General features: G+C 36.0%; 1 protein-coding gene across 11 annotated transcripts in view; it reads right to left on the reverse strand.

Moving 5' to 3' along the window:
- The window catches only part of CCDC171 (coiled-coil domain containing 171), a 336,009-nt gene that overhangs the window by 239,731 nt on the left and 81,596 nt on the right, over window positions 1–14,682 (reverse strand). For all 11 annotated transcript variants that reach the window (XM_055428191.2, XM_088837892.1, XM_088837890.1 and 8 more), the window contains one exon: window positions 2,725–2,827. In XM_055428191.2, the coding sequence (XP_055284166.2) occupies window positions 2,725–2,827 (103 nt within the window). The remainder of the gene's footprint in view (window positions 1–2,724; window positions 2,828–14,682) is intronic.

Genomic DNA, 14,682 nt, shown 5'->3' on the forward strand with positions numbered 1-14,682 from the left:
CAGTATACTAACGCATATATATGGAATTTAGAAAGATGCAAATGATAACCCTGTATACGAGACAGCAAAAGAGACACAGGTGTATAGAACAGTCTTTGGGACTCTGTGGGAGAGGGTGAGGGTGGGATGGTTTGGGAGAATGTCATTGAAACATGTATATTATCATATGTGAAACGAATCACCAGTTCAGGGTCGATGCATGTTACAGGATGCTCGGGGCTGGTATGCAGGGATGACCCAGAGGGAGGATAAGGGGAGGAGGGAGGTGGGAGGGGGGTTCGGGAGGGAGAACTCATATACACCCGGGGCGGATTTATGTCAATGTATGACAAAACCAACCAATATTGTAAAATAATTAGCTTCCAATAAAAATTTTAAAAAAAATTATATCCCTCTTGGTTAAGTGACAAAAATCCAACTTGAGCTGGCATGAGCAGAAAGGGAGTCCATTATGGTTATATAGGGCTATTTGATGGAAGCCAAGAGCAAGAATAAAATCAAGTCCCAAGCAGGTATGTGAATGAGTCAGGTATCAAAGGGAAGAACTAGCATAATCAGAAGAGTTCACTGGGAAAAAAAATTTAATGAAAATTTTACAGAAATGTAAGCAGGTTAAGAGAACAAAAAAAATATGATGAGACACCACAAACCAGCAAGACTGGAAAACCAATACCAATATCATGGAGACGCCTACAGGGTCAAGTGGAGGTAACGCTACCATCATCAGTTCAGTTCAGTTCAGTCGCTCAGTCATGTCCGACTCTTTGCGACCCCATGAATCACAGCACGCCAGGCCTCCCTGTCCATCACCAACTCCCGGAGTTCACGCAAACTCATGTCCATCAAGTCGGTGATGCCATCCAACCATCTCATTCTCTGTCGTCCCTGTCTCCTCCCGCCCCCAATCCCTCCTTGCATCAGACTCTTTTCCAACACAAACCACAGCTGTGGAAGAGAACCCGCTTGACAGGAGCTGTAGCCACCAAAATGAAGCCACTGCCAGTAACACGCTGGAGGGAGCAGGGGAAATAAACACCATGACATTCTCTGCTTTCCTTTCTTCCTCCACCGTCTTAATCTCCTGCTGGTACACCCACAATCCAAATCCAACCCCCAAGCCAGAGGGCAAAGGAGCCCAGATCATGCAGTCCACAGAGGTCAGCCTCCACAAGGCTGGGTAAAAGAGTGAATAACCAGCACAATATGGAAACGAAGACCATGTAACAGAACAGAAATCACAAATTCAGCACACGATCCCTTTCCCGGGAACAGGGAGTTCAAAAAGGATGGTCACTGAAAGATGAGAATAAGATGAAAAACTTTATTAGAAGACAAATCTTTTTCTATAACTTATGAGTTTCTTTGTTATCAACTATTTAAACCTCAAAGGAGACACGATCTCATTATTCTTAGGTTTTCTAAGTCAACTCTGCACATTGAAGCATTAAGATATGCTATGATAATAATCTTAACAATTTTAAAGATCCTTAAAACCGTTAAGCAACGGCACATCTGAATAATAAAACACTGTCACTGAAAAAGAAAATTTTATTCCTCAAAGCTTTAGCAAATACAATTGAAAACTGGATATCTATATTTTTACGCCACTTTTATACACCTTGATTTTACAGTGACAAACAATGAAATACTAATGCTTCTGGAAAAGTTTAAATAAAAACAAAGAGTTAAAAAGAGATAACAGCAAATCTCAATTTCTAATGGTTCACCAACAGAAATCTGCAGATTCATAATGTGAAATGGGCCTTGATCAAATCTTTCTGCTTTTATAAGGACAACAAACTTTTCTGAACTTAAGTGTTTCCTAAAGAACTTATTTGTCAAATATGCTTGATTCCTTTAGAAAAACAGCCTTGAATCTATTTTAAGGTGTAAGGAATTGAATTTTACAATTTCAATTCAAATTTCAAAATTTCAATTCAATTTTCTGAAAAATATAATTGAGTCAGAAAGCAACTAAATAATTTGAGGCTGACAGTACGCCAAAAGAAAACTGAGGTAGAAAAGTGAAAGGACGTAAGTCAAAGCTACTATAGCACACATATGGCATACACACACAAAAACTAAGGAAGCAGAAATCATGGGATGGACAGCCTTCATCAGTAACCATCGCTGTTTGCTAGATACCAAAATATGCCTACACGATATACAATCTTTATAGTTCTCTATCATATTAAGTGGGCTAATACTAAAACCAAAGCATTTCACCTAAGCACTCACCTGGAGAGTATGTACACTGTGGTAGGAAATGAAGGAGAAAACCAGACTGGAAAGCAGCAGTGAAGAATATGCGCTGTGTTATAGCCTGTGTCCTACATAACCTTTTGAATACATGACCTTTAAGTTGCTGAAGGTTGCCTCAGAATTTGGCTCGGTTTGATGGAAACATCTGTTCCCCTTGCAGGTATACTGTATGGACTTTCTTCTCAGTTGGATTCAGAACACAGCAAGTGAGCCCTTGTCTGTCCAATCACACAGACACCAACACTTGTAAATCAAGTTCCGGGAGGACAACAGCAGGTCCACAGTCCGTCACCCTTTCACAGCCAGCTAGGCCAACTGACTGCTGTGAGAACTGCTCTTATCATGTCATCAAATCAAAACATGTTGAGATGAGGGACTATAAGAGGCATCTGCAGAATTCCCAAAATGTAGTGACTTTGGAACATTGACAGATGCATCTGTCATTTTATACCTTCAACTAACCTGATGTCCACTGGCCCGACACAGAAAAGCTGTCCAAGATCGATTCCAATTCTTTCACGTTATTTTCACATGTCTCCACTAGAAAAGCCTGGTGCTTCTTAGCCTTTTAATTAAGAAAAAAAATTACACATAATAAGGTCACGTATTATAAGAGTTGCAGATTTTTTGTGTGAATACATATAGCACAATTAAGTATAAATGAGCTAATAATTACTCCATTCAAATATATTATTAATGAACCTCTGTCTTAACCATATCTTTTACTTGGCTTAATGCAACAACGTGTAAGGTCTCAATAACAACTGACTGAGGCCTCAGTGCCTGGCACTATTCTCAATACTCTAACATAGCAATTCTTTCTATCATCAAAACAAATCTATAAGGGAAGGGCCATCATTATCTCATTTTATAAATCAGGAAATGGAGACAGAGAGAAATTGAGGAAAATTTTAAAAGACTATGCTTGCAGTCATGTAGCAAATTGCCAGGTGGTGGTCAAAAGTGAATGTAATATGACAAATTAGAAGGAACTGTATCAGACTACTCAAGAGGTGATGGCAGCTTAGATTAGGGTCTTAGCAGAGAAAAGGGGGTGTGGGAGTATAAGCACTGAAGGATGTTGGAGGGGTGCATACTTAGAAGACAGAATGGCCAACCTTGGTAATACTGCACTGGGTTAGATTACACTGACTGGATTGGGTTGGATTCGATTGGACTGGATTCAACTGGACTGGATGAGGAAATGCTCAGATAAAATGAGCAGTCAAGACTGATCCCAAGGTTTCAGACACGAACTGGGTGGACTTCAGCAGCTAAGTAAGAACCATGGAAGTAGAGGTGGTCTTATTTTGGCTGTTTCTATTTATTTACTTGTTTGTTTCTGGTGGGTAATGTTAATCATAAATTCCGTTTAGATCATATTCCAGTAAAGCACTTTTAAGACTCCCAGCACCAGTAGTCTACCTGGCAAATAACTGACCCTAAATATATTTGAATTAAAAAATAATAAATAAAGTAAAAACTATGAGAGGCAGCTGGATGCAGTGGTGTAAAGCTCAGAAGAAAGGTCAAACATAGGCTTGAGAATCATCTAGGGATGTGAAGCTTACCTTGAGAGTGTCTGACAGAAAGCGAAAAGAGTCTAGGATAAAGCCAAAGGAACTCAGGAATTTAACACTCAGAAAAGAAAAAGGCAGCAAAAAAGACTGGAAAAGGAGGAAGAAAAACAGAAGAAGATAAAGTCATGAAAACCAAAATAAAAGAACATTTCAAGGATAGAGTTATGTCCAGTGTCACAGAATATTCAAGAAAAACAGAGCCTAGCATCTTCCATGTTCACTGGACATGGAAGTCACTGGTGACCATGATGAAGTCTGCTGTAACTCACAGTAGAACAGGTCAAAGAAGGAATAAGCCTGCAATTGTTTTTGTCTTAGTAACATGTAAGAAATAGAAACAGGAAGTTTACACAAAACACTTTTGGTAACAAGAGAAGGGGAGATAAAGAAAAAGGGCAGTAATTGAAAACAAGAGTGGGATTGGAGAAGAGTTCGGATTGTTTTAATAAGTGAGAAAAAGCATATTTAAAATCTGATGAGACAGAGGCACCAGTGAAGCATGCTTACAGCAACAGAAGAAATGGGAGAATAGATATTATAGGACAAAATTAATCATTAAAATACACAAAACTAATAATCTTTTCTTTGGACACCAGTGCAGTTATCACTTTTTTGGAAAAGCTATCTTTTACTCCTTGACTATGTCAATTAACCCTACTAGATTCTTCTTAGCACTTATCAGAGTTATGATTCCACATTTATTTGAGAGGTATTTTGTTAATGTCTGTCTCATTGAAAACAAGCTACGTGAAAGGAGGAAATATGGTCTTTTATTTTTTGTCCTTATCAATGTACCCCACAGACCCAGAAAATACTGAGTATATACAAATAAGAGTTAAATATCATATTTAACATGCTAAAACATGCTATCAACAGAAGAGTGTTAAATCAATTAGGGTTCATCAACAAAGACTTCAAATAGAAAAAGGAAGTTCTATTACACTAATATACTAATATGGAAAGATCTCTAAGAAATACTGTTGAGTTAAAAACAAAAGAGGAGGTGGAAAATGTATGTTCTACAGTAAAATGGAAACAGTGGAAATAAAGTGGAAACAGTGGTTGACTTTATCTTTCTGGGCTCCAAAATCACTGCGGATACTGACTGCAGCCATGAAATTAAAAGATGCTTACTCCTTGGAAGGAAAGTTATGACCAACCTAGACAGCATATTAAAAAGCAGAGACATTACTTTGCCAACAAAGATCCGTCTAGTCAAGGCTATGGTTTTTCCAGTGGTCATGTACGGATGTGAGAGTTGGAGTATAAAGAAAGCTGAGCGCTGAAGAATTGATGCTTTTGAACTGTGGTGTTGGAGAAGACTCTTGAGAGACCCTTGGACTGCAAGGAGATTCAACCAGTCCATTCTAAAGGAGATCAGCCCTGCGTGTTCATTGGAAACTGATGTTGTGGCTGAAGCTCCAATACTTTGGCCACCTGATGCAAAGAGCTGACTCATTTGAAAGGACCCTGATGCTGGGGAAAATTGAGGGCAGGAGGAGAAGGGGACGACAGAGGATGAGATAGTTGGATGGCATCACCAACTCAATGGACATGGGTCTGGGTGGACTCCAGGAGTTGGTGATGGACAGGGAGTCCTGGTATGCTGCAGTTCATGGGGTCGCAAAGAGTCAGACATGACTGAGCGACTGAACTGAACAATAAAATACTTGATATAATGTCTGACTGAAAGCCCCCCGAATTGAGATATAAATCCAAACCAACAAAAACAAAACAAACCCAGACTTCAAATTAGCATACCATTAGTGACATGTTTTTTAATGTTGTCATATTATAGAAATCTTAATATATAATTTTCTATATGATAAAATTATATTTTGTATAATAAAAATGATTTATGTTAAATATATATTAAATATATTCAATTCAAAATCAAATGGCGTTATAGTATACATACTATTATACAACTTATTTTTCCATTCACAGCATGTTTCTAACATCCTTTCCACATCACATTTCTTCAGTTGCATAGCATTCCATTGCTTAGATGAATTAACTTACCCATCGTATCATTAATGAATTTAACCAGTCCCCTACTGCTAAGATTTATAGGTTATTTGCATTTTACCTATTAATGACAGTACTATAATATAAATCCTTACATGTATACTTGTACATCTTAGAATGCATTCAAGTATATCTACTCAAGTAAACTCCTAGAAATAGATTTGATGAGTAAACAGTACGTACAACTATTTTTAGATAATTGTTACCAAACTGCTTTCTAAAGTCCTACTGGTATAAATTACCATGAAAAGCATAAGTGTTTACTTCCCCGTACCTTTACAAGGTAAGCATCATCAACTTCTTTACTGTCCATTTCTTTGATTTTAAATAAGATTAACCATCTTTTCATATCTTTATCAGTAACTTGTATTTTTCTGTGAACTGTCTTTTCATGTGTCCATTTCTATATTACACTGTACACATTTCCCTTAGTGATTTATTACAGTCCTTTGTAATTTACAAAAACGATCGCTTTGTCACACACATGGCAAATCATTATTGCCAATTTGTCATTTGCCTTTTGACTATATTCTTAGAAACAAAATGTTCCAACTTCTCCACGTGTTCTCTAAAACTTGTTACTGTCCAGTTTTTAAATTGCAGTCATGTGAATGAGTGTGAAGAGTCATCTCATTGTTGTTTTGATTTGCATATCCCCAACTAATGATTTTTGAACATTTTTTAACATGCTTACTGACCATTTGTACATCTTCTTTGAAGAAATGTCCATTTAAACCTTTAGCATATTTTTCATTGTTATTTCTCCATTATTCTGAATACAAGTTCTTTATCAGCCACTTGATTTGCAAAAATTTTCTAGCACTTTGTGATTGTATTTTTACCTTCTATTTTCTGAAGCACAGAGGTATTTAGTTTTGGTGAAGTACAATGCATCTACTTTTTGTCACTTGAGCTTTTGCTATGGCTCCTAAGAAAGCACTGCCTAAGATTTTTGTAGTTTTAGCTATTCTATTTGGGTCTATGAACCATTTAACTTTAGTGCAGGGGTCCAAATTCACTCTTTGGCTTGTGGATACCCAGTTCTTTCACGACCATTTGTTGAAAAACGCTATTCTTTCTTCCACTGAATTAACTTGGCACTCTTTTCAGAAACAATTAAAACATAATTATAGGAGTTTATTTCTGGATTCTCAATTCTTTTCCATTGATACACATGTCTACATTAGGCCAATACCACACGTTCTTGACTATTATAGCTTTCTTCAGTTCAGTCACTCAGTCATGTTCGACTCTTTGTGACCCCATGGACTGTAGCACCCTAAGCTTCCCTGCCCATCACCAACTCCCGGAGCTTGCTCAAACTCATGTCCATCGAGTCGGTGATGCCATCCAACCATCTCATCCTCTGTCGTCCCCTTCTCTGCCTGCCCGTAATCTTTCCAAGCATCAGCATCTTTTCTGAGTCGGCTCTTCGCATCAGGTGGTCAAAGTGTTGGAGCTTCAGCTTTAGCATCAGTCTTTCCAATGAATATTCAGGATTGATTTCCTTTAGGATTGACTGGTTTGATCTCCTTTCAGTGCAAGGGACTCTCAAGAGTCTTCTCCAACACCACAGTTCAAAAGCATCAATTCTTCTGTGCTCAGCTTTCTTTATAGTCCAACTCTCACATCCATACATGACTACCAGAAAAACCATAGCTTTGACTAGATGGACCTTTCTCAGCAAAGTAATGTCTCTGCATTTTAACATGTTGTCTAGGTTGGTCATAGCTTTTCTTCCAAGGAGCAAGCATCTTTTAATTTCATGGTTGCAGTGATTTTGGAGGCGAAGAAAATAAAGTCTTTCACTGTTTCCATTGTTTCCCAATCTATTTGCCGTGAAGTAATGGGACCGGATGCCATGATCTTCGTTCTCTGAATGCTGAGTTTTAAGCCAACTTTTTCACTCTCCTCTTTCACTTTCATCGAGAGGCTCTTTAATTCTTCTTAGCTTTCTGCCATAAGGGTGGTGCTGTCTGTGTATCTGAGGTTATTGATATTTTAGGTTATTGATATTTTTCCCAGCAATCTTGATTCCAGCTTGTGCTTCATCCAGCCCGGTAGATGTTTCATCCAGAATTCTTTTGCTTTTTCTATGATCCAGTGGCTGTTGGCAATTTGATTTCTGCTTCCTTTGACTTTTCTAAATTCAGATTGAACATGTGGAAGTTCTCAGGTCACATACTGCTGAAGCCTAGCTTGGAGAATTAGGAGCATTACTTTGCTAGCATGTAAGATGAGTGCAATTGTGCAGTGGTTTGAACATTCTTTGGCGTTGCCTTTCTTTGGGATTGGAATGAAAACTGACCTTTTGCAGTCCTGTGGCCACTGCTGAGTTTTCCAAATTTGCTGTCATATTGAGCACAGCACTTTAACAGTACAGCTTTATAGTAAGCTTTACAATTGGGAAATGCTACTTCTTCAACTTTATTCTACTTTTACAAGATTATTTGGGCTATTCTAGTGTTTTTAAGTAATCAAATTTATCAATAATTTCCCTTGGGACTTCTAGATTTGATGTCACACATTCCTTACTCCAAGATTATAAAACACTTTAATTCCTTTATTTCTACTTTTTGATCTTCCTCTTTTATGACTCTTTAATCAATTTAGAATTTGATATAAGAAATAAGGCAGGGACTCAGTTATACTGTTTCCTTTTATGTATAGCCAGTTATTTAAAATCTATCAGATACTCTATCTTTATAAGTTGGTCTGGCATACTATGACACTGTGATTTATAATAAGGAATATATACTGGACCTATTCTAGGGCTCTTACATTTCCATACGAATTTCTGAATCAGGTTGTCACTATATGCAAAAGGCCAGCTGAGAATTTGATAGAGACTGCATTGAATCTATATATTGAGGAATGTTATTATCTTAACAAATCACAATATTAACTCTTATGGTCCTTGCAATTTTGCTAAACTTGTTTATTAGTTCTAATAGCTGTGTGTGTGAATTCCTTATAATTTTCTAATTACAAAATTACATGATTTGCAAGGAGTTTACTTCTCTCTTTCCAAAATTAATGACTTTTATTTTTCTTGCCTTATTGCTCTGGCTGGAACCACCAGTACAATGTTAACTAGACATGGTAAGAGTGTACATCCTTACCTTGTTCCCAATCTTAGAAAGAAAGCAGCCTTTCACCATCAACTTTGATGGTTATAGGTTTTTCACAGATGCCCTTTCTCAGGTTGAGGAAGTTCCTTTCTTGTTATTCTATTTATAATTAGTAGTATTCTAATTTTATACAGAGATATCTGGCTAATAGTCTCATAATATAGCCAATACAAATTTTATTACATCTAATAGGTTTATGAGCCAGATTATGATTGAAAATTTTTCCCTTTCATTGCTTTTTATTGAAGAAGAATTGATTTACAAAATTGTGTTAGTTTCAGGTATACAGAAAGGTGTCCTTTTCTTTTATATCTGACAAATTTTTTCCTAATAAATTGTTTTGGTTTTATAAATCAAGCCTTCATTCTTCATGCATATAGGGAAGATAGCTGGAACTTTTTTAAAGTGTGGACTGCATTTATATTTAAATTTTGTTCTCAAAGCTGTTAGTTCTCTTAATAGCCTTTTGATAAGCAAGAAATTTCTAGAATAAAAACGCAATCTATCAACCAAATAAAACTGCTAGGTTGAAAACAAAATGCCAAACCAATATAAAAGACTAAGTTTCTAATTTATGATTAACATGTTTCATTGTGTGACATAAAGAGGAAGTTGAGGTTAAATGTTAAATTGTTGACAAATTCTGCAATTATAAACATTCAAACAAGTTTAAAAGACAAAACTGCAGGATAAAAGAGCTCCCTTTTTTTTGCCTTGGACATAAATCACAAGAACTCACTTCTTTTTGCCTTAGAATAATTTACAAACAGAGCTTTATTACTGTAGAAACAAAAGTCCCTTACTGTTATGTTGGCTAACCAGATGATATTAAGATGAACATACTGATCACTCACCATGAACCCAGGACTACTTTAGATGTCATGATGAATCTAAAACCAGTATAGAAAAGAGACTAAAAATATCAAAATATTCAAAGAAAGTACAGAAAAATTTCTGGCTGAAAGACCTTAATGTATTATAAAAGAGGGATGAACAATGAGCTGACAAAGAGTTATATTATATTTTCATCTTGGTACACAATATTTCACACACTGCTAAAGCAAATGAATTTCTGGCTTAATCTGATATGTCATTCTATCATCTTATCTTTCTTTGAGCCTATAAAAACTCATCCCTCACTTCTGCTAATCATGCATGAATATCATAAATAGACATGTATGTAAATAAAAATTTCTAATATAAACTTGTGAAAAAATGTTAAAAAGCATATGCATATATTTATATCTAGAAATTGGCCAAATGAGTCCTGCTGATCTGCAACAGAAAAGTTGACTCAAACCATAAATAACAATAAAAACAATTCAGGGATACTAATAATAAGGTTTAAAACTATAGAAAAAACAAATAGGTAAAAAAATAAATACTTTATTTACTCACTAGATTTGTTTAGATTAATGAAATTAGTTTTTTAGAAACAGGTCAAACTCTTATAGCAGTAACACTTAATGCTTATCATTTTTGAATGGTTTTGAATTCAAGTAAGCTTTTAAATTAGTTTAAATATATTTTAAGCCATTATAAAGGAATTCTGAGTAAAATCAGAGGAGTATCAGAACCTACAACTGACATCACACACTTATGCTTCACCTTTTCATCTTATATTCCACTTAGTTTTACAGAGGCAGTCCATTTGTAAGGATTCCAGGAGAGCCTGCTCAGCTAAACTGAATTTGATATGGTTAGCTTTCATCATCATCACCATCTGCAGGTTCTCCTTGATCATAATGACAATAACTAACCTCTCTTACTTCTTCATAAAACAGTTTACTCTTTCTTTCCCTCCCTGCTTGTCCATGCTGCTTCCATGGATGTGAGCATTCTATGATCCAACTGCTTATGCCATTTGATGAAATGTCACCTTCCCTTACACAGTTACACAATTAATTTATTTTTCAGAAAATGCCACCATCCAATCTGAATACAGGCTTTGACATATAAACATCTCCTTCTCTCTCTTCCTCTTTCTTTCTCTCTCTTTCAGACACACACATACACAATACCATTTTATTTCTTCCAAGACTAAAAATGAGGTTTGAATTTTCAAAACTCAAGATTTTATATTAATAAAATATCAGAAAACTTAATGAAGTTTTTGCCTACAAAACAAAACTTTATGCCTACATAACAAATTTAGAAAGACAGCCATGCAATGTACATTTAAATACACAAACACATACACATTAGATAAACACAACAGTATTAAATTTTTAAGGACCACTGAGAGAGACATGTTTATATTAGCAAAAACAATGCTCATATATAAATACTATTCTATTGCGGGTGAAAAGCAGGAATCAACAAGTTTTGCATAAAAATTCAGAATAGAATATTTATTAGACCATTAGTTTTAAATGCCTCTCACAAAATCAGAAACATGTCCTTCCTAAACCAAACCTAACAGATCATTTGATGCAAAAATATTATCAAGAAACGCTAACTTTACCTCAAAGCATAGCAATCAAAGCACTTTCCAAAATCCTATCTAACACCAGCAATCATTATTATTATATAATCAGTCAAGCCCCCAAAGTATAGGGAAAAAATATACACTTGACCATTTTCAATCACAAGTTCTTTAGAGAATAAAATATTCTTTGAGCAAAAGCTCATGAGAACTAGAATTCCCTTTTCAATATATGGTCTTCTCCTAGAGTTGTAACTAAATATTACTGAGTGGCAGAAAAACAAATCTCAAGAAGTGATGGACTCAAAAATATTTCATTGTAGAAAGCACAAAGCAAATCCTAATAATGCCAATTTGAAAATGATAGCTCCCCTGCTCAAGAGAAGCAGATATAAAAACTCACAGTAATGACTAAAAGACCCAACTGGATCTACTGAGTCTCTGGTGGGCTTTAATAAGCATCATCACTAAGCAGCTTAAACTAGAAATTCAGTTTTATTTAGTAGCTGATTAAATCATTATTAAATTCAAAGAATTTAAAATTAATAGTTCTATTTTAATCAAAACTTTTTAAAGTCAAAATCAATAGTGTATAACACATAACATGAAACTACTTTTGTTAAATCCCTAGATGTCCTATCTTGAAATTCTATAAATACTATGACATTAAAAACAATAATAATATACTACTCGTTTATTAATCATATCTTCTAAATCCATAAATTGAATAGGAGAAATTTCACAAATATAAAAGCACAATTAATGTTGGCTGTATTCCTTAAATACCAAGAGAAGACTCAACAAACCCGGTTTGAACTTTTCCAAAATTACGTTCTATATTTAATTTTTATCTTTTGTAACAGGGGAGCTATCACTTTGCAACCAGTTTACTGACTCTGTGTGTATCCGGACCTAGATGATCTCTATGGCTTCTTTCAGTTCTGAAAGGCTAAGTGACCTTCGGTTATACAATTGTTATTTTTAAGTCTCAAAACTTCCAGAAGTTTTTGCATATTATTAATAACACCTTGGTCTTCCTAGTCAACCTATAGAGGAAAATGGCTTTAATTTTCTCTTACAATGCAACAGAGAAAATAAAGACCAAGATTTGAATAACGGCCATAAATGTGACCTAAACTAGAAAACAAGCTGTTAGCTCAAAGGGAGAGAAAAATTACCTGGAACTAATTTATACTTCCCATCTATATTCTATAAAAGCTGAAACTATTATGTTCGAAAGAAATGTAACTGTGGGAAAGACACACTAGGGTATGCAGGATCATAGGATGTCATTAAAACAGTTTTATTTCCAAAGGCAAAAGTAAAAGCCTCCTCTTACGTCATTCTCTCTTCAGTCAAAAACAATTATGAACTCAAAACAAAAAAAACAGACAGACTTTGAGGACGCAGAACCAAAAAACTCCATTTTTATGGTTTAAAATTTTTAATTTGATAGTTATCTCTTTAGAGAGAAATTTGTAAGATTACCCTCCCAACTCAAAGGCCACTAACCTACTAAAAAAATTAAAGGAAATAAAGAAATATGTACCCAAAAATATATTTATGAAAAGCAATAGATGAATTTTTTATTAAAAAGAAAATACTGTACTTACTATTTAAGGTAACAGCATTTTCATTAAGAAGCTTCACTGGTGGCTCAGATAGTAAAGAATCTGTCTGCAATGCAGGAGACCCAGGTTCGATCCCTGGGTTAGGAAAACCCCCTTGGAAAGGGAATGGCTATCCACTCCAGTGGAGAATTCCATAGACAGACTTTTTTATTAAAAAGAAAAAACCGCACTTACTATTTAAAGTAATAGTGTTTTCAGTAAATAACTTTTAATTAAATATTGTTTTAAATTTCACATTATGGGTCAAGTAAAGAGACAGAAAGCAACTGTTCTAATAATAAAACATAACAAGCTAAAAGATATAGCTAATAATGCATGCTAAGTCGCTTCAGTCGTGTCTGAGTCTTTGTGACCCCATGGACCATAGACCACCCGGCATCTCTGTCCATGGGATTCTCTTGGCAAGAATACTGGAGTGGGTTGCCATGCCCGCCTCCAGATCATCTTTCCAACCCAGGGATTGAACCCACGTCTCTTATGTCTCCTGCATTGGCAGGTTGGTTCTTTACCACAAGCACCACCCGGGAAACCAAAAAAAAAAAAAAAGCGACAGAAGAAAATAAGACATAAAGCTAAGGCTTTAAGAGAGATGAAGAAACAGAGAGGAACATATGAATAGTTAGGCTGAACCATATGAACTGTCGATCACTTAAGCTGCACTTGAATTTGTTTCTGAACATCCCATTGGCTCTTCTACTAGTCAGAACAACAGAGTTTTACAGCTTGAGTGACAAGGGTTCAAACAAGCAAACGGAGGTTGTGAATGAGCTGCAACTCACCTTTTTTTCAGACCATCCACCAAACTGCGAAAGTTAAAAAGTAAATACCTGTTGGCACCAAGTAAATTATTTGTAATCACAAAGCATCCTGAGCTCAGTGGTGAATTCAGCCGGCCTTCTTTTATTTTCTACCTTGTCACTGGAGTGCTAGAAGACCAGATTCAGGAGGATGCACACCGACTTATATTGGTGACTAGGTCTTCACCACTGCATTATCAGTTACAACTCTCTTTCCAAACCATTTGATTACAGTATCTAATAAGTAAGCACAGCAAGATTGAGACTCAGCTCAATGACTCTAACAGGTTTTTCTCCACCATGATTCCCCTTCCAGAACCAGGAGTGAAGAGGTGGCTTGCCCATGGAATTTAGGGTAGCACATCACAGTGACTAGGCTACAGTACAGTGAACAACAGCAATCCTTCAAAAACAAACCAAACTGGGTTCTACTATACAGATGACTCTGCAACATTTGTCTTTCTACTCAATAACACAGCAAACTTAGGGAGATGGTGGGTGACAGGGAGACGGGTGTGCTGCAGTCCACGGGGTCACAAGGAGCCGGACACAACCTGGCAAATGAACAACTGCCACACAGAGAACTCTAAACGTCCCAAAAGCCCACATCCAAAGCACTCAAACTACTGATCCAACCAGCGTAAAAGCAATGACACCAACCCCGCAATCAGAACAAACTGGATGTCCTGAGTTAAATGCAGAGTTCAGCATTAGCGGGTACACAGACATGTGCTAAGGAAAAAGAAGTGCTTCAGTCAATGTGGGTCAAAAATATGAACAACCAGAATGGAAGCAAGGAGATATGAAAATGAATAGCAAGAAGATATG

The sequence above is a fragment of the Moschus berezovskii genome, chromosome 7 (genome assembly GCF_049115385.1).
Source record: "Moschus berezovskii isolate FMDL1 chromosome 7, NW_MosBer_1.0, whole genome shotgun sequence".
NCBI classification, from domain to species: Eukaryota; Metazoa; Chordata; class Mammalia; order Artiodactyla; family Moschidae; genus Moschus; species Moschus berezovskii.